Source organism: Centroberyx affinis, unplaced genomic scaffold (genome assembly GCF_046629955.1).
Source record: "Centroberyx affinis isolate AG114_WGS23_722 - 3 ecotype Tasmania unplaced genomic scaffold, CSIRO-AGI_Caff_v1 ptg006123l_1, whole genome shotgun sequence".
NCBI lineage: Eukaryota > Metazoa > Chordata > Actinopteri > Beryciformes > Berycidae > Centroberyx > Centroberyx affinis.
This window is the reverse complement of record NW_027283114.1, coordinates 38,218-64,210: the sequence shown is the minus strand read 5'-3', so window position 1 is coordinate 64,210 and position 25,993 is coordinate 38,218. Positions and strand designations below refer to the sequence as shown.

At 41.0% G+C, this 25,993-nt stretch overlaps 2 protein-coding genes across 2 annotated transcripts; one reads left to right on the top strand and one right to left on the bottom strand.

The window, feature by feature from the left end:
• Positions 1-4,888: 4,888 nt before the first annotated feature.
• Positions 4,889-22,061, bottom strand: fancd2 (FA complementation group D2). The gene is made up of 44 exons (XM_071512148.1): positions 22,048-22,061; positions 21,731-21,797; positions 21,493-21,627; positions 21,325-21,392; positions 21,112-21,218; positions 20,918-20,978; positions 20,703-20,755; positions 20,499-20,577; positions 20,162-20,286; positions 19,960-20,047; positions 19,743-19,847; positions 19,521-19,621; positions 19,272-19,383; positions 18,743-18,778; positions 18,069-18,215; positions 17,822-17,956; positions 17,567-17,698; positions 16,952-17,059; positions 16,710-16,819; positions 16,521-16,575; positions 15,900-16,019; positions 15,639-15,712; positions 15,354-15,497; positions 15,144-15,244; positions 14,924-15,039; positions 14,707-14,815; positions 14,482-14,580; positions 14,136-14,230; positions 13,899-14,054; positions 13,605-13,721; positions 13,007-13,135; positions 12,783-12,901; positions 12,541-12,651; positions 10,376-10,506; positions 10,191-10,290; positions 9,102-9,224; positions 8,738-8,831; positions 8,516-8,587; positions 8,263-8,301; positions 8,097-8,171; positions 7,387-7,461; positions 6,353-6,499; positions 6,053-6,142; positions 4,889-5,313 (listed from the first exon to the last, which is right to left on the bottom strand). The coding sequence occupies exons 2-44, from the start codon at positions 21,795-21,797 to the stop codon at positions 5,224-5,226; spliced, it is 4,350 nt and encodes a 1,449-aa protein (XP_071368249.1). The 5' UTR covers positions 22,048-22,061; the 3' UTR covers positions 4,889-5,223.
• Positions 22,062-23,362: 1,301 nt separating this feature from the next.
• LOC139638118 (glutathione peroxidase 2-like) lies at positions 23,363-25,020 on the top strand. The gene is made up of 2 exons (XM_071512151.1): positions 23,363-23,675; positions 24,354-25,020. Exons 1-2 carry the CDS (start codon positions 23,460-23,462, stop codon positions 24,702-24,704), a joined length of 567 nt encoding a protein of 188 aa, XP_071368252.1. The 5' UTR covers positions 23,363-23,459; the 3' UTR covers positions 24,705-25,020.
• The last annotated feature ends 973 nt before the right edge of the window (positions 25,021-25,993 follow it).

Below are 25,993 nucleotides of genomic sequence, written 5' to 3'. Positions count from 1 at the left end.
TTTCCCCAAACAGTGAAACATGCTTCCTGGATAAACCATTCCGATCTTAAAAGGGGAACTATGAAATTTGTCATTTATCTAATCTAGAAATTAATCACACCACATAAATATAAACTATATGTTTGACGGTTTGTAATTAAGACGCATTATTCTTTCTGATTTATGCACTAATGGATAATGCATTAGTGCACAGTAAAGACACCCCCCCCACACACACACACACACACGATGGTTCAAACCAGAAGCTTGAGCTGAAAGAGGATGGCGCTACATAGACAATGAATAGGGACGTTGCCTTTCTGTTTTCTTTTCATTGTTTTGTTTTGGGGTTTTTTCTTTTTCTTTCACTTTTCTGTGATTGCTATCAAGGCACGTCGGGGGTGCCAGACATTTTTCAATCCACGTCTTAGGGGATGTAGACATTAATGGGGTAACTAGCCTACTACTTTTGTCGGACCAGTATTGCACAGCACACGGTTGGGTGGATAAGTGAGCTCGATTCATAGTTATCAACCGTCTTTAGAGTAATCAATAACTGAAGAACTTTTTTCTACCCTTTAATTTCCCAGTAGAGTTCACGTGTTACATTATCTAAGCCTTGCAGGAGCATGGTGACTTGAGACTCGTTTGATAATTCAGAAGCCCCGTTGGCAACCATGTACTCCTACTCCATACTGAATATTGTACAAATTTACAAACAAATGTAGTTGCTGCTGAGTCTTCGTCGATATAGGCTACATTCAAAAAGGCAGAATGGAAGGAAGACTATAAGACAGAAAAAAAGGTTGCAGACTTCCAGACGTTATTGCACATTAGGACTTTCTCACTGAATGTAAAAAAAACTTTATTGAATAGAATTCTAAATTGTTTAAATATTTTTGGCAGCCTGAAATTAGGGGTTACAAATGGCCTATAGGTCTTTATCTGTTCAATCCATATGATTGAAAATACTTTCAATTTAAAGCTGTCAGTCTGCCTAACAGTTCTTTATCTGTTAAACCTTTATGAATGAAAAATACCCTTAAACCAAAGCTGTCAGTCTGCAGTAATACCCTCTGTGTAATTACACATCCAAATAGCCTAGTAAGGGCATACAGCAAAATCATCAGAGTGTCACTGTCCAAATGAATGGATGTCACTCTAGTAGGGCTGCAACTAACGATTATTTTCATTGTCGATTAATCTGTCGATTATTTTCTCGATTAATCGATTAGTTGTTTGGTCTATAAAACATCAGAAAAAAATGTCGATCAGTGTTTCCCAAAGCCCAAGATGACATCCTCAAATGTCATGTTTTGTCCACAACCCAAAGATATTCAGTTTACTGTCATAGAGGAGTAAAGAAAGCAGAAAATATTCACATTTAAGAAGCTGGAATCACAGAATTTTGACTTATTTTTCTTAAAAAAATTACTCAAACCGATTAATCGATTATCAAAATAGTTGGCGATTAATTTAAGAGTTGACAACTAATCGATTAATCAATTAATCGTTGCAGCTCTACACTCTAGGAAGGTTTTTATTATGTGGTGATATCAAAGAGAATGTAGGATTTTTTTTGGGTCCTTGTTGAACTGTGCATGTGTGAAATGTCTGTGGTGTGATTTTTATGCCTCTGTGCTGGCGACAGGCGTGGCCGGAGGCATTATGTTTTCGGGTTGTCTGTCCGTAGGTCCGTCCGTCCGTCCCATTCTCGTGAACGCGATATCTCAGGAACGCCTTGAGGGAATTTCTTCAAATTTGGCACAAACATCCACTTGGACTCAAGGATGAACTGATTAGAATTTGGTGGTCAAAGGTCAAGGTCACTGTGACCTCACAAAAGACGTTTTTGGCCATAACTCAAGAATTCATACACTAATTATGACAAAATTTCACACAAATGTCTAATAGGATAAAATGATGAAGTGATGACATTTTATATCCAAAAGTTCAAAGGTCAACTTCACTGTGACATCATAATGTTTTGCTTACCACTGTAGCTGAGAAAACGATCTTGGGTCATTCTACAAAAACGGTGGAAGTGCTATCACTTACTTTTGCAGACACCAAAATCCTTTAAGTTGACCTAATAATCACATTAATTATATATGTTCAATAAAGACTGTCCTTGCAATGATAAAACAAAGTTTATTGGCGGAGGCATACAACCGCCAGGCGGTTATTTCTAGTTTTTTTCTGTGACGATTTAAAGCAAACAAATGGGAAAACACAAATTTGCACAAATAGAACTTGTTTTTGCTGTGTGTATGTATATATATATATATATATATATATGTATGAACATATATATTTAGCCATTGGTTTGTCTTGTGTTCCATGGATATCAACTAGAAAAGATGTATGACGGTGCAGGTGAAAGTAATGGCCGAAATGAGAGAGACTGAGATTGTATTCTAGAGAGACATTAGTAGAATTGAAAATGAATCCTGAGCTGGTGTATGGGCATCTGAGCTAGTCTCTCTCATTTCTGCAAACATTTGTGCAGGTTAGAGGTATACAAGCTCATCACAGACCACAAGACATTACTGACATTGATAAACTCAAAAGACTTGGACAATCCAGTAGTTGTCTATGTACCAGGAAAGGAAGTGGTCATGGGCGATGTGCCATCTAGGCACCCAAGCAAGAACTCAGAGCCAGATGATCTCGAAGCAGAGGTTTAGACATATGTTGATGCCAAGAGATGAGATGGTGAGATAATAATAATAAACTTTATTTGTATAGCACTTTTCAAAAATAAGTTTACAAAGTGCTTCACAGACATAAAAACAGGAAATACACAGTGCAAATACAAATTAGAATAATTACAATGCAATCAAGAAATAACAACAGATAAAAGACAATTAATACAAATCTTAAGAATAAATAAATGATAAAGCATAAGGAAATAAGAACAGAATAAAAATCAGAACGGAATAAAGAGACAAAGGAGGATTCAGACTTGGAATGTGTAGTGAGCTGCATCAAACAATCAATAAAGTCTCATCTTAAGTATTCAGTGTGGTGGCCAGGCATTGCAGATGACATTAGGGAGCTGATGTTGTCATGTCAGCATTACAATACACACTGACCTACCAGGAAAAAGAGCCCTTGATTACCACACCTTTACATGAGCTACCTTGGTAGCAGATCGCTGCAGACCTTTGCAAATGTAAAGGGAAAAACTACCTCATCGTCATCAATTACTTACTCAACCTGCCAAAAACTGATTCAGAGACTGTTATCGCTAAGCTAAAAAGTGTCTTCTTGAGATTTGTGATTCCAGACATTCTGCTGACAGTGGACCACAATTCTCTGCTAGAATGTTCCAGACCTTCATTGCGGAAAATGATTTTGAGCACGTCACATCAAGTCCACACTGCCCCCAGGCCAACAGCATGGCAGAGTTTGCCGTCAAAACTGCCAAGTCAAGTCTCAGAGAGGATGACACTCACCTGGCTCTCCTGAGCTTGACCCCTACAGAACCAACACAAGAGCTCAGCAAATGATGACCATGACCAAATGAAGGACAACCTTGACTAGATGAAGAGTAATGATGAAAAAGTTACAGTCAGAGGTTCTACAACAGCAGACACTGTGTTATGCCTTGGGTGACAGAGTTATGCTTTAACTGTATGGAGAAAAGGCCCGGATGACACTCCACACTCGCTCACACTGCAAGTAGAGTGCAGAGAAATGCCATGAAGGAACCACAGGCACAATCCATGGGTGAACAAGGAACAGTCTGCCGCTCCTATTTAACACCCAAGTAGTTCAAGACTGAAGGCCATTTCTTGAGTTTCACCATCTCATCAACCCCACCAGACCCCAGTGAAAGTCCTGGAAAAGCTCAAGAGGACAAACAGATGCGGCCAAGTGGTCAAGCCTGTTGCCCAATTTGACATATTGGCTAGATTTGGGATTGAAGGTTATTGTGGCAGAATAATCCCCTCTAATCCCAAAAACATTATTGGCAGTCTACCCAAAACCCTACAATTAGTTCTGTTTATTACGCTGAAATAAAAAGTTGTTAGCCTGTAAAGAAGAGACTGAAAAAAAATCTGAAATAAGGACTGAAAAGGAGGCATTTTATTACGATTGTGCAAAATTGTGTTAAATAAAGAGACACATTGAGATAGATGAAGATGTCTGTGTGCCCAGCCCCAGCGTCTCCAATGCGCCCATGGGCCATGAGTTTGAGCCATAATGCATTATCACCATCATTGCAAGCCCTTTTATAACCCTGTGACAATCAGTCCAATTGTTTAACACCCTGAATTTGTTGCAATTAATTATTACGCTACTTATGAGCCCGTAATTAAATGTATGCTTTTTGGACTAAATCAACAAATAAATGATTAAGCCCTGGATATTCCTCTGGGATAGTATTATTATTAGAGGTCTGTGTAATTGTAATGTAAGAGTGAACATTTTACTTTATATCACTGCTTTGCCATCACAGTCACCAAGTGTCCAAAATGTACGAATGGGTCAAAGTTTCCGTAGGTACGCAGATTCTCCCGTAAAGTCTGTTTTTTATAAATCTCAACTTTTGCGTGGAAAATGGAAGCATCTTTCAAACCCCATTTTGTGCGTATGCAATGTTTAGAAATGAGGACACAGAATATTCAGGATAGTTTCAAGTTTGAATTTTTTCTAGTATATTATCATTGTCATGCAAAAGCCAATGAGAAAAAGACTTAAGTGTTTTTTTGTTGTTGTTTTTTTTAAACTCATAACAAATACCTGGCAGATCAGGATAGATAATCACGTCTAGTTTTCATGTTATTCATTTTTAATTTGATTTCAGTATATAAAAAAAAAACAAAAAAAACTAAGATGTCATTTTAAATATATTTATGTTTTATTTTGTTGGCAAACAATTAGAACAGAAATACAAGGCACGTTTGTCAGAACACAACTACATTGAAACACCTGATCATTAGGCATGCTTTATCTTTAAAAGAAAATATCAAATCTGTAGAATTACATAAATTACAGATTTTATCGCCACACAGGAATACAAGAATTGTAGAAATGATGGTATATGGTATGGTATTCACCTTGCCCACTGAACAAACTTAGTAAAACCATTTACAAAGTGTTCATTTAAAACAGACACCAAGACTCCTTATTTGATATTTGAGACTTCAAAAGGTGATGATTAGTGTTCAAGGTGTGAACCACTTGCGAAAGTTTAAAATCAAAGCCAGCAGTTTATTGTTCTCAAGAAAGGAAGTGTTAGTCAGAATCATCTGTGATATCATCATCTTGATCCCCATCTTCCTCTCCATTAACCTTCTTACTTCCCTCAGAATCACTCTCCTGGGCCTGAAAAAAGACACACAAGACATTTGGCAACCTTGCAAATTAAAGCTATGAACCTGCTTCCACAAAGCATTAAGGAGAAAGTTCAGAGAAATGCAGACTAACAGCACTGTAAAAGAACCTGAGGTCTTTGAACCGACCCTGTACAAAATGACAGTTTCCCTGTTGTTAGCAGCCAGTAATCATCAGCCTGCAACAGAACGTTATAGTTATCTTATCAGTCCTCTGCTCCACAGCTGCCCTCTACAGTTGTCAACTGCCTGTTAACCCACACGCTGTATGATTTAAACTTCTCAGATTATTGAGACTCAGCAGCAGTGGAAGGAGGCTGTTTGCCTGACTTAAAAAACACTGATAAAATGCGCTTATATTGGATTGACATCATTATTGTATTAATACAGTATACTGCTTTTTCCCTAAACTAAATACTTAACTACTCATTAATCTACCTGCTTTTGTCATTAATTGTATTTATAGCCATAGTCCATTTTAAAAAGGGTGATTTTTTTTTTTTTTTAAGGTAAACATTTTTAAGCCACGAATACTGCTTTTAGCACGTTTCAAGTTTTGTTTTAATTATTGGCAAAGTCACTGCAGATTGTGCTCACTACATCTTTATATAAATCGAAACAAACAGATACAAAATAATATCAAAAATGCACAAATTTGCTGGGAGCCAACCCAGCTCTTGCATGAGATGTGAATATAACGTTTCTTTAGGAATCGTGAAAATGGCAGGTACCTCATCCTCCGACTGCTCCTGAGGAACTCCTGAACTTTCTTCCTCCTCCTCCTCACTTCCCTGTGACCGCTGAGAGAGAATCTCCTCACCCTGCAGCACAGAGGGATCATGCTTCTAAGTCCATGGCTCAAAATGAACAGGGTGATATAAAAACAAATTTACTTGGCAAATTTCGAGGAACTTCCTGATTCCCAAGTGCTCACGGACAGGGACACACACACACACACACACACACACAAGCACACAGACACACAAAGTTTGAGGCCAACTATGAGGCCAATTAAAATACAAATATTATACCTTCAGGTCACGGTTCTTCAGGTTGCCCATCCAAAATGCCTCCTGGCAGTTGTTGAGCGTCAGCATGATCTTCACTCTGTAAATAAACTGCTCGAGGCTCTTCTTCAAGGCTGGAACATGGTTGGTAAGGCTTGTATCCTGACGAATCTGAGCACCAACACAACACAAATTTACTGGGATATCCATAGTGTATTTCCAGGGTTCATACTTATTTTCCATTTCAAAATCCCAGACCTTAATTTCTAGGTTTTCAAGGTTTTGCTTGGTGTTCATTATGATGAGTGCTGATAGTGACCGGGCAATGCGACAGTCTACTGGGCCATATCACTCTATAAGAATATTGTTCTTCATAGTAACAAATGTCACAATATGTGAAATGACAGTGAGTCTAGAACTACATAAAACATGTACTAATGTGTGCTGGGACCAAACAACAGCTGTTTGTTTTCAAAACTTGGACAAACTTTTTATGCATTTCTCAAACTTTTATAAGACCTGGAAATTGTCTTTCTAGGCCTGCATAGGAACCTGGCATTTCATTTTTAAAGAGGCAAGACATTAGATCATTGCCTCTTGATTGCTGGCACAGTGACATTTTACACAAATACTAATAAGGATAACAAAAACAACAACAGCGGAAGTCCAGTCAGGAAACTCTAGCTGGCTTCAGTCCATTGGTCTGCTTCAGCAGCATGTTCACTATGCTCCACCAGTGTGATTGGCAAAAGCAGCGGTGAAAATTCTGCTGCTTTTACTCACCCACTACAACCCCAGCTGCCTAATGCTTAAATCTGATTTATGTACTGTAAGGGGAATATTATATACTTGCCGATTGGTTGCTTTTGCACCAATGCGCGCAAGGTGTGCATAAAAGCAGACCTATTCACTACCAAAACCAAAAGTTGTATTGCCATGCGATTCTTATTCAATAAACTCTTTAAACTGAAGACATCCTACGTCTTGACTGAATTGATATTATTCACACCTAGGAAAATATAAGGGATGAGCTAGAAGCATTGCGGCACTGCATCTACCTTGGAATGTCCACACATGTGATGGAGCTGCCTGGTGCTGAGCTGGAAGGTCTTCAGCAGGCTCTGGACGTTCTCCTGAGAGAGACATTGCATCACACACAGTCACCACACTGGGAGCACTTCAGTTTGTACTTGTTTACAAAAGAAGACAGGATGGTTTTGTACGCTCAACCATGTTTTACTGCCACCTCAAGCCATATTGGTTGATTGATTTGATAGGTAGAGGGAAGCAGAATCAGAAAACAGAAGCAGTCATTTATGAAGCAGGACGTCAACTAATTTATTCAGAAATAGATCAGAATGCCATATACGTATTGCGGCATTTGTGAAAGTTTTTCTACAGACATTTTTATCATATCCCAATACAATGATTTTCTCAAGGTACAAAGCTGCATTAAAATATGTTTGTCTAGATGGGCAAAATTATTTGCATATCACAGCACTATAGGATGGCTGAGAAGTCTGCTCGTTCACTTGTTTTTTTGAAAGCAACAAGGAAAATGACCTTGAGAAAAATGTGATTGCAGCTGTGTGTTGTTCCCAGAAATGATAACATGGAAGTCAGTGAACTGCTAAGGAACACTTACTGGTTTCCCTTTGCCATTCTTACTTTCAGTTTCAGATGGTACCCAGCTTACCCAGACATTTACTGGATGTTTACATGCGTTGGAACCCAAGTGAACATAGGTGAGAATATATTTGGTTTGTACCTTGTGCTTTTTGAAACTGTAGTCCAGCAGTGGCATCCCTAACTTCAGGAAAGACTCGAGGAAAAGGCGGCCATACTGCCAATAACAACATTAGAGACAGTTAATACAATGTCACAGCAGCTACAACTGAATGTGCAATCTGCTTTGGCAAGCAGAGCCAACTCACCTTAAGGCACACGTTGAGCACTGGCCTAGTGTCAAACACCTGTCAGGAGAGCACATGTAAAATGAGTAATAAACATGATTCTTATTAAAGTACCCGTTCTGTTGTCATCCACGTTACCCAAAATGAACTGAATACTTCATCACTGAGCATCTGGTCGAACAGTTAGTCAGATGCTAGAAATGTGTTAGGTCAATAGTCATCGGCAGGTCAATAGTCATTTACAGCTTTTTGATCATGCTAACAGGTGATGTACCTTGACTAGGTTCACCAGGATGTGAAAGTCTCTAACAGCCAGGTTCCATGTCAGCAGCTTCTCACTCTGGGCCTAGAAGAAGGAAAAATGTTAGATTTCTCAAAAATAATACACACACACACACACAATATGAATTGAAGAGTGGTTGGTTTGTGGCTCTGATTAAATTAGGTTAAACTGTATGTGCACACTCACGCTACAGTGAGACCCCTAGTGGTTTACCTCAGTACTGTCACTGTTTCTGCCAGCAGGAATCTTCTTGACAGCTTTCTCCAGCTCTGCCATCATCCCTTTGTAGAACACCAGAAATGTCTGCCTGAAGAAAAAGGAGAAAGTGAAGGAAGGGTGAAAAATACAATAGCAACAATACAGTTGCATGGGTTCTTTACCATGATTATGGTTAAATTGGTCAGCCAAGTGCTTTTGACATCACCAAAGTCAGCATGGCTGCAGCACATCTTTGATCGATCAAACGGCCAAAACTACCATTGTAAAATCACTGACTGACAAGCTGACTCTCAACCTTCCATTGTGAGATAACTGGGGACAGAGGGCTGAGTGATGAGGTCCTAGAAGGGGGATCTACCTGTTGAGAGTGGGCCAGGTGGCAGAGCTGTCATCTTTGGCTGCATTGAGGAGCTCAGGGACGCCCTCTCCAGCGATCTCCTCCACTGCCTTCAGAACATCATCAGCATGGTCCAGGTAGATACTACAGAGAGAGCAGAGAGAAGACAAAGACATTACAATTATGAATTTCAGGTGTTTGTTCACAATTACAGTGGTCATGTTCATGATAATAAAAGGTGTTAAACAAGCACTTAAACAAGTGTTCAAGCGCTCTCTAGGTGCTCAGAGGGAGGGGGGAGGGGGAGTATGGAGGACTGATATGCGTGATTAAAGTGAATCTATGTCAACTTTAAAAACTCCACCTGCTCACATCAAAGTGCTGTGGTGGCACAGTGTTATTGTAACTAAGAATAGCTGAACAAAATGTTTAATCCGTGCCTTAACTGGGCCACTGCAGTTAAAAATTCACAGAGCTACTTCCTAGTATGTGGATGTACAGCCACCAGCCTCCAGTTGGTGGATGCTTATTTGACACCTACCATGCTGCCTGGTGTACGAATGCACACTGGATGCAGGGCTTTTGGGGCTCTGTGTGGCCTAAACAGTGCATACGGTAATTCCCCTAAGCACTGCACATTGCAATAAGCACAAACAAACACACAGAGCCCGGCTCCTATGGAGGTGCTCTTCTTAAGCACCAAATAATTAGTTGAAGAAGATTAAGATATAGTATAAGTAATGACTTGGATAGTATTTTTAAACCACAACCTAATTATAAGTTATTTAGCTACTGTTCGGCATCATCAATGAGTCTTAACCGCTTCAGCACATGTTCTCATGTGTTAATCTGGTCACAAAGCTAGCTTGAAGCCAGTGTCACAGGAACTAGAAAAGCCCAGCATCCCAACAGTATCTACTACTCTTGAAATGGTATGGTACATTTTGATGAATCATTGTGATTCTGCAAATAATTTGAAATCCTTGAATTCTAAACATTTCTTCCATTCCTTGATTTAGTGTGAAGCATTTTGGTGTCTTTCCAGCAATTCTGCATGCGGCTTTTTACTAGGTTTTGTGTGCGAGAGAGCCATTTATCACCCAGACAGACCTGAGGAGAGTTTGAAGTCCTTCATTGAATTTGTTCCCTCGCTCCCTCTCCCCGCTAGCTGTCACCCACTCTTGGCTCAGGAAACGCCGTGCCAGCGATGCTAGGAAGAGAAATCAATCAGTTATCATCACAGTCCATTGGAGAGTAGATAAGTGGATTTAAATGAGGTAGTGTGTCAAACTGACCGGTCTGCTCCCTGTAGGCTGCGGTGTTCCCTCCCTTCTCCGACACAGTGGACAGGAGCTGGGAGAGGCACAGGGCCGTGCTGAGGCTTGGCATGGTGCTGCGGAAGTTCAGCAGGTACTCAAAGCTGTGTCTAAATGAACAGATGGGCAAAAAAGAGCTTTTTTTCGGGCGATCACACAAATAACACTGATGTATTACTGTATTAATGTGTTATTAAACAATTCTGATATCTATCTTTCTAACACCAATGCTCCCTGTAGAAATGTTTGTAGATCAGCAGGTAATTTTGGTTCTGAGACCCAGGTTCTCTGCTGGGCCTATTCCCAGATCAGTGCCAGTTACACTTTAAAGGATAAGGCTGGTGTTTTTTAATGCATTTTTTACCGTCAATTTTGTTTTGCTAACAAGTCTCGTCCATGTAGCCAATGCCCAATAAAGCCATGTCCCAGCAGCCATAGAACTCCATTGTATAAAAAAAACGATTAAAAACACATCAAAGAGCCATGCCGTTGCTCTGGGCAGCATATTTCATCATTGCGATGCACCGGGCCAGCCGAGTTTTTCCTCAAACAACTTAATAAGCCGACCGTAAACACGTTGTCGATCTCAGAAAAGTAGTTCCGTAGCACCGAAAATAGTCCCCAGCGTAATGAAGAATTTGTTCCCATTTGAATTTGATTTGGTAATAACTACAATGGCCTGACTTTTCATGGTAACAGTTGGGGATTTTTAAAATTGAAATTATGTCTTTGTGAGCTGTATTTAAAGGTTTTTAACTTACAATTGGAGCCAATGACTTCTGGGTTGAAGGCTAAAAAGGGTTTGTGGGAAGTCGGAAAGTAATGGGAGTAGAACAAACGCATTGTTGATGTTGTTATTTTCCTAGGATTTGTTGACGATAAGAAATGTATTTAAAAACACCAGCCGTATCGTTTAAGAATGACGCTTATTTGGATGTTTAGTTATTTGGGAAATTGTGCAGCTGTATTTTATAATTGTAATTATTTTGTCAGACTGAGCAATAGGGCCATGGTAGTTACGTTTTTCTTGCTGTGGGGGCTATTTTCCAGCTGTGGCAGTTAGGGTTGGGGTTCGAAAGCATTTTATCGAATCTGTATCCGTTATCGAATCTGTTTATTGAATCAGAATCCTTTCGAATCCCTTATCGAATCTTTGTAGGTAATTTGCAGGGGTCGAAACTAACTTCTTTCACCACCATCCCAAAACTGTCCCAGAAACCTATTTTTAACCGTCCCAAAGTACACATTGTCCATCCCAAAATATATATTATATTTTACATTATCCTTATACATTACATTATCATTATATTATAATTATCTTTATTAGTGCGTCACATGCCATTTTTACACAGGTGGTGCCTCCCTCCTCAAGATACCGGTTACACCGCCTTTCGCCACCAGAGGGCGGTCTAAGCGCTATCAAAGTCAGTCACAAAAACAAAAGTGACACTTAAAATTCTACAATTTACTCTCAACTCGCATGTGTTTGTAACAGGATTTGTAAACAGTAACACTTTTTAATCGGAGATGTGTAAAACTGTCTAACACTAAGAGAGTTAACATGAGTGCAGTGCAAAGACTGGCATGTTGCCCCTGGTTACCATTGGATTCTACTGGACACTGCTGTCACTGTAGGTAAGGACAATTAATCCTATTGAAATGAACCCCCTACCAATAACCATTGTCATAGTGATCAGTATGTTGTTAGTATGTCTGTTTATCATTTAGCCAAACTTGAACATAGAAGCTCTAAATATGTGCTTTTATTTTATTAATTACAAAATAACTGTGTTATTTGGATACTTCGTATTTCGCCGTTTGTTCATTGATTTTGTTGAAGTGTGCCCACACTTTAGAACATCTGAGGCGATCTGCTATGTTCAGTCAGTCCAGTAAACAAACTGGGGAGTGAGTGTGCACTCGTATTATGTCATCAGTTGGAAAAAAAGATTTTAGATTCGTTAGACTTGGAGCTTAACGAATCCGAGTATTTTACCAACTTGGAACCGGTTCCAAAATAGAACGAAACGGAACCCAACCCTAGTGGCAGGCCACCACAGCTAAGTGAATGTAAAAAAATAAATAAATACTAAAACATGAGTGACACAGTTCCCTCTCTCTGGCTGTAAACCTTCACCACTCACTTTACAAGCTGCTCCAGGGTCAACTCAGCCCCTCCTTCTTTAAGTCGTCCAGCCAAAACACCCAGAGCCTTCTTCAATAAGCTCCGCTGGCCTGGCTGGGAGAATCCAGACCTGACACACACACACACACACACACACACACCAATCAGGGACCCAGCTCAGCCAGAGACACTGACACTTTCAAAAAATACAGCTCCAATGCTTCAGAGGGTTATGAGGTTTAATATTCGACATGAACTCACCAGCTGAAGGTGGTGTTCAGGACCTGCAGGAGCAGCTGGTAGCCTGACGACAGTAGCTGGTGCTCCTGAATATCTGTGGCTGGACCATCCACCACGCCGTTGTTCTCAGATAGCAGAGTCTGTGAAAACGCACAAATATATACAAGCATACTGGGAAGATTTCATAGTTGGAACAAAGAAACATGGCTTTCTCTCATCACTTCAGAGAGTGTCTGTGTTTGTACCTGAAAGTGGTTGTGGCAGTTCTCCAAGTGTGAACAGAGTGCGGGCAGCAGCTGGACACAGCAGGAGGCAATGTCCTTGGAGCTCCTCTGCTGCAGGTGGGAGAAGCCCACACTCTTGTCGGTCCTTGTCTGCACAGGAACAGTTTTAAGTCACTTTTGCTGAGACTCGAGAGCTTATTAAGTTTTTGTCAATGGTGACCAATGACCTATGCAGACAGTTTACAGGGTTTGTATACATTTCCATTTCGAAGTTCCATTCTTTTTCCACACCTTCATTTTTTGCCTGGATTTCAAGATTTTCCTTGGGGTTCAACACAAGGTATGCTGAGAGTTGCTGGAGCATAATCACTCAAAAGCTGAAGATTATTCCTCACAGCAATGAATATCACAATGTGTTAAATGAAAATGTGCACTCATGTGTTTCAGGACCGAGTAGTTGTTTTTTCCATCCTTTGTATAACTGTTAGTGCAAATTCCAAACCTTCTAAAGACCAGCAAATTCTCAAATTAAATTTGAGCGTTTTCATGACTTCCCTGGCCTGCACAGGAATCCTGTGTTTATCATTCTACCTCTGTTTGCATTAGCTTGTCTCCATACCTTGAGGAAAGGGGCTCTCTTGGCAGGGGCAGCTGTGAGACTGAACTCCAGTTTGCGAAGCATATCCTCCAGCAGGAAGACCAGCTCAGCAGGACCCAGCAGAACCTCCTCTCGCACCTGAATATTACCACAGCACTGTTATAAGAGGTGTGAAACTCCCTATGTGTTTGATACATGTGGTGCACAAGGTTGGGGCAACTCAACAGATTAATGATAATACAGTTAATATTCTATTCTGGTGTAAATGACATTGATTTCACTTACATACAGTATATGTCTACTCTGTTGCCTTACCTTGGTGTGGAGCTCAGAGTCCAGCAGTGAGCGGGAAAGCAGGCCACACTGCAGCACACTGAGCACCTCCATGTCCAGCTCCCTGAAAAAAGGTCTGTAGGACACCAGACTGACTCCTTGCCGGACCTCCTTCTCTTTCTCCTTCTCCGGCTGCTCCTGCAGGGACAGCACATGCACAAGTCAGCTCTCTGGCTCAGTTACTTGAACATTAAAAAGATAATTCTGTGAAAGGTTTACCTGTTGAGTTTCATCTGCCTCAGTCCCCTCCTCGAGCAGAGAGCTGTTGCCCGAGGAGTTCTTACCAGGGGCTTTCCTCTTCTTTCGTGTGCCATCTAAATAACCACAGTGTAGAGAACCACATAGGAGCTCTTTATTTCCTAATTCAGAGTATTCTGTTTCATCAACACATCTTTGTAGGCAAATACTATTTTGTTATCAAACTAAATTGCAACCAGTGATTTGGAGATGCACCATATCAGCAGAAAATGTATGTAATATCAGTGAATTTTGTGATGAAAATGCAGTTCTAACAATCATGTAACCTTTTTGCAAAAGTTGAATGTGTTCTGTTGGGCCTGGTTACCTTTCTTTCCCTTATTCAGAGGAGCAGCAGAGCTAGGTACAATTCCTTCTGTGCTCTCTCCATCAAAGTTAGCAAGAGGTGGAACATAGCCAGGTGTTGCTAGAACACAAACGGAGACAGTAACAGCATGTCATTTTAAAACATTTGGCGGTATGGATACTACAGGGCATGATGGGGAAAATGTATTATTTAAAGACCTCCCAGTGTTTTGGTTGAGAGACATACCTGCCAAAGCTCTCTCCAACAGTGTCTGGAGGTAGGTGACGTTCTGTAGGCGAGTCATCACTTTGATCTTCATCTCAGTTTCTTTTTGCCTACAGAATGCATTTATAACCTATACATCACAACACACAAGTAACACACATGTTTAGCCACAGACCTCTTGCTATTGTGCAAACTATAAATCAATCAAAATTTCATTTTAATGTTAATATGCAATTACCTCTCTGAACCAGTTGATGGTGTGGAAGAGCAATGCACAGAGGAACTCCCTCTCGACTTTTGACACGCTCTCTAATTTCTCTACTACATCCATGTCTGTTAGGACCAGAGGGCAGCCTGTGATACAGAAAACGCGCACACACAGACACAAATTATTTTACAGCCACACCAATGAGAACAAACTGGTTTCCATGAGGAATTTGTAACTTTCTCTTCCTCACCCAGCAGGGCATCTACCTCCTCTAGGTCTCCCTGGTGCTGCTTCTCCTCACACAGCCTCAGGAGCCGGAAAAATGGAGACAGACAGAGAGGAGACACTCGCCTGCTGCACAAAATACAGCAAGAGAGAGAAATACATCAAACACCTCTTTAATTGAATACATCATTTCAAAGATTTCTCACAAACTGGGGATGGGGGAGGGGTGACTGACTTGGGTGCCTTCTCGGTCTGACTCCACTGCTCCCCTTTGTGCTGGATGTCATCGGTCAGCAGAGGCAGCAGGTTGATGGCGATGCCTCCCTGACTCTCCTCCTCATCCAGGTTGTACAGCACACAGGGAGGAAGGGGGAAGGAGCTGGGACATGCAGACAGGAGGGGTTAATGACAGTAATTACAGGAGTATTTAAGCCTTTTTGGGCACAACATGTATTTATGTTGATAGGAACGACCTGATGTCATCATGCTAACGCTGCCTAGTCAGCTGTCCACCACTAACCCTGTTATGTCCGGCCCTAGATCCACCACAAAGTCGTCCTGGAAGTCATCTAGAACACTCTTCACTATCCATTCCTGTTGGCCAGAGGAACAAAACAGGACCAAAATGCTTAATCATGCAGATGTTGCAGATTATGAAGCTGGCAGTGTGTCAATACTGATATCTAGAAGTTGAATTAAAAAGGTCCGGCAGTTATAAATCAAATAGATAAAAGGGGCTATTTAAGATAGGGTGTACAGTAAAGGATTGTTTGAAACACACCTGCACCTGTGGGTCCAAGGTAGAGTTCAGGATCAGGTTGGCCAGTTCATCATAGTACAGAGCTGCAGCCTCAGGAGAGCTTTCACTGCACGACCGCACCAGCTCCAACAGGGCTGTCACCTGCAGTAGCAACAATAACACACATGTACAAACTAGAAACCTGCAGCTATAATCACACATCACTGTGCTAAAAAAAAAACTAAAACTGAACTAAAACTATCTTGTCTACTTGTAACACTAACTTTTACTGAACTCTAACTGAAGTATTCATGTACATAAATTTAACAAAATAATTTAGGATTTGCTTGTATTACACAATTCCTGCTGTAAACATACAATATACGTGTTCTGAACTTATAACATTATACCTTTACAAGATACCACCCCTAGCAAAAATACTGCAACTTCAACTGAAACTAAACAACAACTAAGCATGTGTAAAAAAATAAAATAAAATAGCACAAAACTAAAACTATCAAACCCACACTGAAAACTAACTAAAAGTAAACTGAAATAAAAAGTGAAAACTATATACAAATAAAAACGAATAAAAAATCCCAAACCATAATAACCCTGGTACAAACACATTATTAACTGGTTGGTTTAAGGCATAATATTCACCTGTCTGTATGTCTCCTGGGATAATGTCCCACCCTGTGAACCGTCCACTTTAGACCTGAGGGGGAGGGAGAGAGACAGTGAGAGAAGGCAAGAAATAGAGAGCTTGAGTGAGTGAGTGAACATGACAAATACTGCTTCTCTATTAGCACCTTTGAGGCTGGGGTGTTATGAGAGTGAGACAGCTCCTACCTGTGGGCCCCCATGCTGCCCACCACCATGACAGCACCAATGATGCCAATACGCTTGTACTTGGGCACCGTGCTGGAGAGCTGTTTACGGATCACTATGTGCATGTCATCCTGAGGGGAGAAAGATAGGAGAGAGCATGAAAGAGAATGAGAGAGGTTAAGTCAGTCCAGCAAGGATGACAAGAAAAGGCAGGAAAAGTGTTGTGTGAAAGGACTGTGCCTCGTGCCTGTTTGACTGTGTACCTGGATGTGAGTGCCTTGCTGCTGCTGTCCAAAGGCCAGTCTGCTGAGCAGGTGGAAGAGTCTGCGGATCTGCTGGGGGGTGAGGTTGTCCATGTAGTCCAGGATTCCCTGTGTCAAATATCAGAGTCAGCTAAACACTAAATACTGTGCTATGATGACCATGAGGGGTCTTCTGCTAGCTACAAGCAGTCAGCACATATTATGCTCACATAATGATAAATGTACACTACCAGTCAAAAGTTTGGACACACCTGATTGAATGTTTTTCATTATCTTAAAGCTATTTTTATTTAAAGGCTTATGCTTACATGCTTGAAATCAGTTTTTTAGACAAATATCAAAGTCTTTGCCTTTCCATCAAAGCAAAGGGTGGCTACTTTAAAGAATCTGAAATATAAGTTCATTTTGATTTGTTTAACACTCTTTTGGTCATTGCATAATTCCATTTGTGTTATTTCATAGTTTTGATGTCTTTTTACTATTATTCTAAAATGTGAAAAATAGTTCAAAATAAAGAAAACCGCGTGTCCAAACTTTTCAGTGGTAGTGTATACTTTATTTTTCTATGTCTTCAGTTAGCAGCTGTATTTGTAGACATTTAGATCTCCTCCTTACCTTGACAAAGACAGCGTAGAGGGCCATTTCCGCGGGTTTGTCTGTAACCAGGCCGCAGAGCAGCTCCAGAGCCACGTCCACCTCCCCCCCCACACCGCTGCACACATGGGTCACCAGGGAGCCCACCACTTCCTATAAACCACAATATAGAGACAGGGCACAACCACCCGGACAGAGAGGTCCAGAATTGCATTGCTTTAGTTACAGTTTTATTCAAACATATACATGCAAATATACAATATATCCAGCACCCACCTGTTGGCAGTAAGAGTCAAAGGCAGTGAATGAGTGTCGGTACATGTGTCCACCGAAAGGCACCACACAGGAGTCTGGGGAGCGCAACAAACTCTGAGCCAGGGCCAGGATGGAGGGGAAATACCCTCGCATGACCTGCAGCATAATCAGTAAAGAACAAAATTATCATATCAATGAAAACACTGCACTGTGATATCATCTTTATACAAATCCTATCTTAAGCTTGCATGTCTGAAGGCTGACTCGCCTGAGCGTAGTCCCTGAAGGTCTTCTGTAGCAGAGCTTCCTGGAGTTGCCCTGTCCTAACTTTGACTTTCAGCACCCTCTCGGCCCCGCGGCGGCTGTGGTTGGCGTTTGTGAAGTGGAGGATGAACAGCACCAGCAGATCTATTACCTGACATGGCAGGGCAGAGACATTACAGGGAGACACCAATATACATGATACATAAATATAGGGTTTCTGCATCTTCTCGATTTGGAAATGTCATACTTTCTCAAGACTTAAATTTTTTGACTGGATTGGAAGATGCTGGTCAGTGTTCACTGTTCAATAATATGTACTCTGATAGTGGCTGGGTAATGTAACTACCAACTAGATGCATCTCTCAATAGGTAATGATGTTTCTCTTAACAATAAACACAATGATATATGAAATCATGGTGGAGTCTACAACTACATAATTTATGTAGTCATATGTGCATTAGGACTAAACAACAGTATTTTCCCATATTTATCCAGACTTCTTGCACAACTCCAAAACTTTTGAGACCTGGAGATGATCAGATCCATTTTCCAAGCGTTTCCAGATTTTACAAACCTGCACAGGAACCTTGTAAATGCTACCTGCTTTGCTCTGAGTCACGGTTGAACTTTCTAAAAATGAAAAGGATGCATAGAGAAACTGAGGAGATGACATTCACCTTATGATCCTCTGCGTCATCCACATTCTCTATTGCCTATTGAAAAACAACAAAGTCATGTGAGCAAAAACAAAATGGAGATGAAAAGATTGTGCAGATAGGCTGGAGATCACAAATGTTTTGTGATCAGAAAATTGTTACTGCCCCCAAGTAGAGATGGATGATCCGTTATCACAGACACGCTCCTCTATTCGCTCTCCCTCCCTCTGTTTTCACATCTTTCAAAATTCTCTACTGGGTGGGGACTGGCTGGAAACTGTGTGCTTACGCATTCAAAGTTTTTGGACACTTTCCAAGAGACTATTCTTCAAATGGGTAAATACTGTGTAAATTCTGTGTACCTCAAATACTGTGGGGGGAAGTCAATTTCAATTCAAGTTTCTTTTCAGGAATTGGAGGAGATGGAGGTGGATTTAAAGTGATTGTTAGCCATTAGAGACAAGGGGGAAAAAAAAACATGATTCTTAAATAAAAGTAGGTGGTCTTTAAAAAAAAAAAAAAGGGGGGGGGGGGTTCTGTTACTTCCTACCTTGAGCCAAGCCTCAGATATGGTTTTCTGGAATCGCACTGCTGACTTGATGCCATCCAACACCAATGTAACACTGTCCTGGTTGCTGCCAGCTGCTGGAGTGGCAGAGGACCTGCTCCAGAATGAGACTCATTAGATTATATAACGAGGGAAACAATATCAATAACCTATTAGCCTACTTCAAAGTAAGTTCCTGACAATACGTATTGACGCCGAGTGATGAGTGTAATGCAGTCTGCGTTGTCTTACACTGCTGCTGCTTTGCTCTTCAAACGGCTCTGGGAGGCCTGCAGCACCGGAGGGAGAACACACAGCTCCAGCTCCAGCTTTTTACGAAGACTGCACACCACCTGCCCACAGGGAAACGAGTGCCATGCTTCTTCATTTTAAAATATAAGTACAAAAATAAGTGCCACTACGTTGTGTTTTTTTATAAAGATTATTTAAATGCAGAATGACATGATTTCTGACCTCATATGCATCAGAGGAAGAGATGGAGTGCAGGATGAACTTGACCACCACAGGTAGGTCCTCCAGTTGCACAGCGGCCAACGTGGCCATAACAGCTTCACGCACCTGAGATAACAGACAATAAAAAGGTACTACGTCAGTCAACAATCCCTAAATGTTTCATAACTCACCAAAGAGTGAGCGTGAGAGTGTAAGAGTGTGTGTGTATGTGTACCACCTCAGTCAGTAATGAGGAACTGAGGTTCAAGCTAGACAGGGCGTCCAAGATGGGGACAGTCAGCTGAGTGTTTTCCTGGAGTAAGGAGCTGCAGAAGACAGAGAGATGGAAACAGCAGTTTGTGAGTCGCATCACAAACCACAGATGGCACACGTTTAATGTTGCTGAGGTAGTGGCGACTCAGTAGTAGAAACATACTCACTTGAGCTCCCTGGCTATATCATTGTGCTGGGAGTCTTCCAGGATCTCTGGCAGACTGGTGATGATGTCACGCTGAACCTCCACTGGTGCCACTGACACCAGCTGCATGAGCTTAGCTGCCAAATCCTGCAAATAACAGGCCACAAAGAGGGCAGAAATAAACACACAGGGCCCCGTCTACAATTCAGTGATGACGTTGAGGTGATATGAACAGGAATGTGACCAAATACACAGTCAGGAAGCTTATGGAACAGATCAGGAAAAATAAAAATACCTTTAATAATGTAAATGACCGTGACTGTACATCCAACAAAACCTATCATCACAGAAATTACTACCTTGCTGTCCATAACTCTGTCTAGCCATTTGAGCTGGTTGACAATGATGCGAGGAATATTCAGTCCTCCGTCTCCAGTACTATGAGGAATAGAACAAGATAAAACACTTTTATAAAATCAGACAATAGAAAAAACATTTGTAAAAAAAAAAAAAAAAAAAGAATGTTTGATACACAGTACAGTGAGCTCATACAAGTTACTCACCCATTAAACATGAATTCAGGGAGTTTCTCAAACAAGGTGTTAATGATCAAAGTCTACAAGAAAGAGAATAGAAGAGTAAGAAATTGTGTTAGTCATTACTGTGCCTCATAGCAGGAATAGGCATTTCACATTTCTGTGTGTTTCCATGTCACATTCTTTGTACCTAGCCTGTACAAGCATATTTCACAGAATCGACTGTATTCTGACTGTCATACCTGTAGCATCTCAATCCCCAACAGCATGCGCAGCAGACTCTCTTGGAATGAGCTGACAGAACTAAAACACAGAAGATGTGTCATGATTTCATACCCTACAGACTTCTGACAAAAAGTCTACGAATTAGCTGTGTCCTTCATAACTTAAAGGGAGCCCAGCCTCTATTGGCATTGTGCGCCCCAATTACAACTACCTGGAGTCCCCATCAGACAGGCGTGGGACACATGGAAGGAGGCAGTTCCTGAATCTCTCAGGGTCCTCAATGTGAGACTCCAATCCGCTGATGAATTCCTGCATAATCTGAGCAATGAAATGGCAATGAAAGGTAATTAGCTAGATGGAACCGGGTTCTTCCTGAAAATGCAGAAACCTGTTGTCTTTATTCAGGGATGGAGTTAATACTCACACCAGGGTACCTGGGACTCTTAAGTAGTTGTTGCCTTATCCTTTTTTGGAAAACTACTTGGTCTACAGCTAGAGGGAATAAGATAAAGATGGCAATTAATAGCTGGTTTCACACATGTGTTTACTTGCTGGTAAGGTAGGTTTTAAAATATGGGCTGAGTGTGTTTACCAATCTCGTTGGATGTGCCACCTTGTCTCAAGATGACACCTGCTTCTCGCAGACAGACACCAAATACACTTTCATTAGTCTCTTCTGGGACAGCTTCCTTGGACTGGCGACCGGTGCTGCGACTTTTCTTTGGTTCTGCAGGGAAGAGAAACAGGAAGCCCACAGCAAAGAATTCAATGCAAAACAACTGCTGGTTACTGGCAACTGGTTATGAATTGCTGTGATACATAAAACTTACTAGAGGCCACGCCATGTGCACCACTCTCGCCTTTATCCACAGATGAGCGACGTTTCTTGCGCATCATCTGAGAAAATACAAAGATCCAGAACTTTTCAATATAAACCATAAACCAAGCTAGCACCCAGTAGTAACAAGCTAGCTAACATGCTGTTGTTGACTGATAATTTGACTAGCTAGGATAGCTATTATATAGCAAATATAGCTAGGGTATTAGTTGCGTAATTCCATAAAACAGATGCTATACTTTATATATGTGTATCAACGTTCAGTTGTTGGCTATCAGAATCATTCAGAATGACAAAATTGCGACATACTGTTCAGACAGGACAGGCGCCCAGACGAGACGACAGATGCAAATTCACAACACAACAAATTCCCGCGCCAATGTGATTTGAACGTCATCAGAGGAGTAGAGAGACGCGTCACTCAGCCAGGGATCCTCTACAAAGGGCCTGACAGTGAGGGGAAAAAAAGAAAGAAAAGGGGGCCTGACGAGGGCCCACATTTCTGTGTATGTAGCTTCTTTATAAGCCACAGAGGAAACACAATCTGTTTCACGCTATTAAAAACAGGTCATTACTACAATTACCCACCATAAAAAACATTACAGTGTGTTTTAGACGGTCTCTAGCTTTCTACGAATGGGCTGGCATGTTTTGAGACACAGGTTGGCCGTTCTCGGGCGGGGTTAGACTTCCCAATGTTTAGACCTTTACATTGGGAAGAGTCTGCCCGGGCTACGCTGTGTAACCAAACATGCACGAACAACTAAGTCAAACACTGTGCTAACCTTATCACAGAGTATATAGTTAAAGCGAATGGCTCGACTTCTGCAAATTTCCGCCTTCGTCTAAACTCCGTTCGGCAAACTAGACCGCTTCTTTTTTGACTGGGAGTCAATGATAATAATACTAATCATAATACTCTTGATGTATATAGCCCTAGTCAAAACAAAGTCCTCCACAATCAAGAGGAATAAAAATGGCAAATGGCATAGATCAATAACACAGAAGGACAATGAGGTAGACTAGAGCATATAATAATAATAATAATAATAATAATAATAATAATAATAATAATAACAATAACTTTATTTATATAGCACCTTTAAAAGCATAGTTTACAAAGTGCTTTGACAGTCAAAATAAAAGCAGAATACTCAGAATTTGAATTTAAAAAGCAATGAAACAATAATAAACAGTATGTAATAATAATAATAATAATAATAATGATTGGGTCAAGTCTCGGGGCCCTGATGGCAAAAGTCTGGTCACCGTCAGTCTTGTTCTTTGATACAGAGACAGTCAGGAGTGTCTCACATTTGGTCGATTGATTGATTAAATAAATACATAAATAAATAAATACATAGTTTTATAGGTGCTCCTGCTTGTATGGGGATATCTGATGTCAGTGGAGGTGTCTGGTGTCAGTAGCTACTGCATATTCATGAAGAGTCTTGCATAAATTACCTGCCGTTACCTATCCTGCTGACTCACTATTCATGAATGTTGTAATTTCAGACAGATGTACGCAGGTGCGAGATGATTTATTTTCCCTACGCTGTTCCGGTCTAGGGTTTCCATTGTTGGAGTAGGAGGTGAACTATCTTGACAGTTTGATTCTACCTCTTTGACCTTATGCCAAACATTAAAGCATAAGACGAGGAAACACAATACCATTTTCGCTTCCTGGCTCCGAGCAAAGAAGGGGAACTGTCACTACAATAATGGCGACGAAATTTTACGACCTGACTGCCACTCTGGTAACAGGAGAAACCTTTAATTTCTCCTCTCTGCAGGGCAAAGTGGTGCTCATTGAGAATGTCGCGTCTCTCTGAGGCACGACCACCAGGGATTACACCCAGATGAACGAGCTCCACCAGCGGTACGCCGGGAAGGGGCTCGTGGTTCTGGGAGTTCCCTGCAACCAGTTCGGCCACCAGGTAAAGACATTACATTCACTTTTACTGTATTAAACACAGGGAAGTATAGCGATAGGTTCACATCTGTTGCACCTATACTCTCCTTTCAATAGTTTGTATTTTGATGTTTATGTTGCTTTTATTTTCAAATTGGATTTTGAAATTTTAGTTTCTGGAAGTGTTTGCTTTTAGTTTGTAATGTTTAGCCTACATCTTATTTAGTCCAAGTATTTTGACTCATGGATGAGTAGACGGAGTCCTATTCATAAAATTCAGAGTGAGGAAATTGTAGGTAGGCTTTCAAATTTCTCCATACTTTCAACGGTGCTGGTCACTGGTTTTGACTAATTTTCAATTCAAATATTTTTTGTTGCATGACATTAGGCTACTAGTAACGAGATCTAGAACACTAGTAGCCTATATTCCTATAATAGTTATATGGGGACTTTAGTGTGCATGTGAGCCAGTTCATAGTGACCTTATCTGACTTCATGGTATTTGTTTTTTTAACCTCCTATAGTAGGCTATATAGTAATATTATTTTAGGGACTTTTGCTGTGATATTTGTATAGTATAGGAAAATATTTTGAGATTAGGCTACTATAGTTCTTTTTTGTGTTTTTTTTCCCTATATAATTTGGTAAAGACATGTTGAGTATACTGCACGCCTTGACATAATCCCTTGATCAACCCGTACAGGAGAACTGTAAGAACGAGGAGATCCTGCTGTCCCTGAAGTACGTCCGTCCCGGAAACGGCTTCGAGCCGAAGTTCCAGCTCCTCGGGAAAGTGGACGTGAACGGGAAGGACGCCCATCCCCTGTTCGTCTTCCTGAGGGAGAAGCTGCCGCTGCCCAGCGACGACCCGGCGAGCCTCATGAACGACCCCAAGTGCATCATCTGGAGCCCGGTCTGCAGGAACGACGTGGCCTGGAACTTCGAGAAGTTTCTCATCGGTCCGGACGGAGAGCCGTTCAAGCGCTACAGCAGACGGTTCCTGACCAGCAACATCGAGGGAGACATCAAGAAGCTGCTCAACCTGGCTAACTAAATCGCCCACCACATCTTGGTCACACCTTACAGCTTTCTCTTGCACTAGCCTTTCGACTACACGTCTTCCCATTTTCTGTCTCGCTTTTGTAGGATCGGTGTGTTTGACATCTTCCAGACCCACCTGTGCTCTCTTCAACAAAATGCCTGTGTTCTGAACTTTTACTATATGAAGGCATCCTCCGAAACCAAGCCAGTTGTGAGGGGGGTATCCGAAGAAATGTAAAAGGCTTAACTTCTCAGTTGCATTGGGTTTATGTAAAGCACAGCTGTGGTTTAATGTAACAAGTGGACCAATAAATGTAGTTTTTGCTATATGTCTGTGAGTGAACCTGTTTGGTAACCAATAGACGATGATAATATGCCTATTATTAATGAGCTAAACATGACTCTTGCACCTAAAATCATTCTATTTTCAATTGTGACAAACATCACATTTTTAACTCAAGCTCCATTGTTTATAGACGAAGTTGTAACAAGACCCATTTGAAGATTTGAGAGGGTTTTTTTTACATTTACCCTGCAGTGAATATGACCGATTAAAAAAACTGCCATACTAGAGGTGTAGGGAACTAATTTCGCACGCAATTCCAGTAGCTACTAATATAACTCCCGACACACTAAGAACTTATCTTAGTTCACTTTACAGAGACAGCAGAACCTGAATGGCATGCTCTGCCCTCAGGGTTTCGCCACTGGGAAATGAAATTGATTTTGCAATGCGAAAACAGGAATTTAAGCTTTGTATTTAAAAATGAATAACCACAGCTTCCCTTCGTAGTTCCAGCCTTGCTGGTTATTCCAGTGACACACCTTTGTTTGAAAGCAATTAGTCCAAACAAAACATCCTTTTTAGGCTTCCAGTCTTTATTGTACTTCGAATCCAAATATTTCTCAATTAAAAACAAATAGTGTAGATATTGGCAATATGATAAATATTAGGACACAGTTATTTATATACCTAAATAGTGTGATTATTTACATATCTTCAGCGATTTTAAGTTGAATCGGAATTGCTCTCATGATTTCGGAGGAAAAAAACATGATTCATTGCTTTAGGACAGCTGGATTTCGTTTTCAACCCAGTAGCTAGGATTACAGATGTGATCTAAAGCTTTTCTAGTAGCCTAATTGGCATAAATGATTATACTTAGGTAGTCATCTCAGAAGGGCATAATTACGGCAGGACCAACCAGCAAAGAGGACACTTGCAGTCCCACACATTTACATGCTGTCGTGCCACATGGATAAAGCACAGAAGTGACGCCACAGAGCAAGTCCACCTTAATG

Excerpts from the sequence above, each read along its gene's own strand:
- fancd2 (XM_071512148.1), bottom strand. The coding sequence starts at position 21,797 with ATGATGCGCAAGAAACGTCGCTCATCTGTGGATAAAGGCGAGAGTGGT. Across the intron at positions 13,722-13,898 it reads ACTCTGAGCTCCACACCAAG|GTGCGAGAGGAGGTTCTGCT; the intron begins GTAAGGCAACAG and ends GGTAATATTCAG. Across the intron at positions 5,314-6,052 it reads AGGAGCAGTCGGAGGATGAG|GCCCAGGAGAGTGATTCTGA; the intron begins GTACCTGCCATT and ends GTCTTTTTTCAG.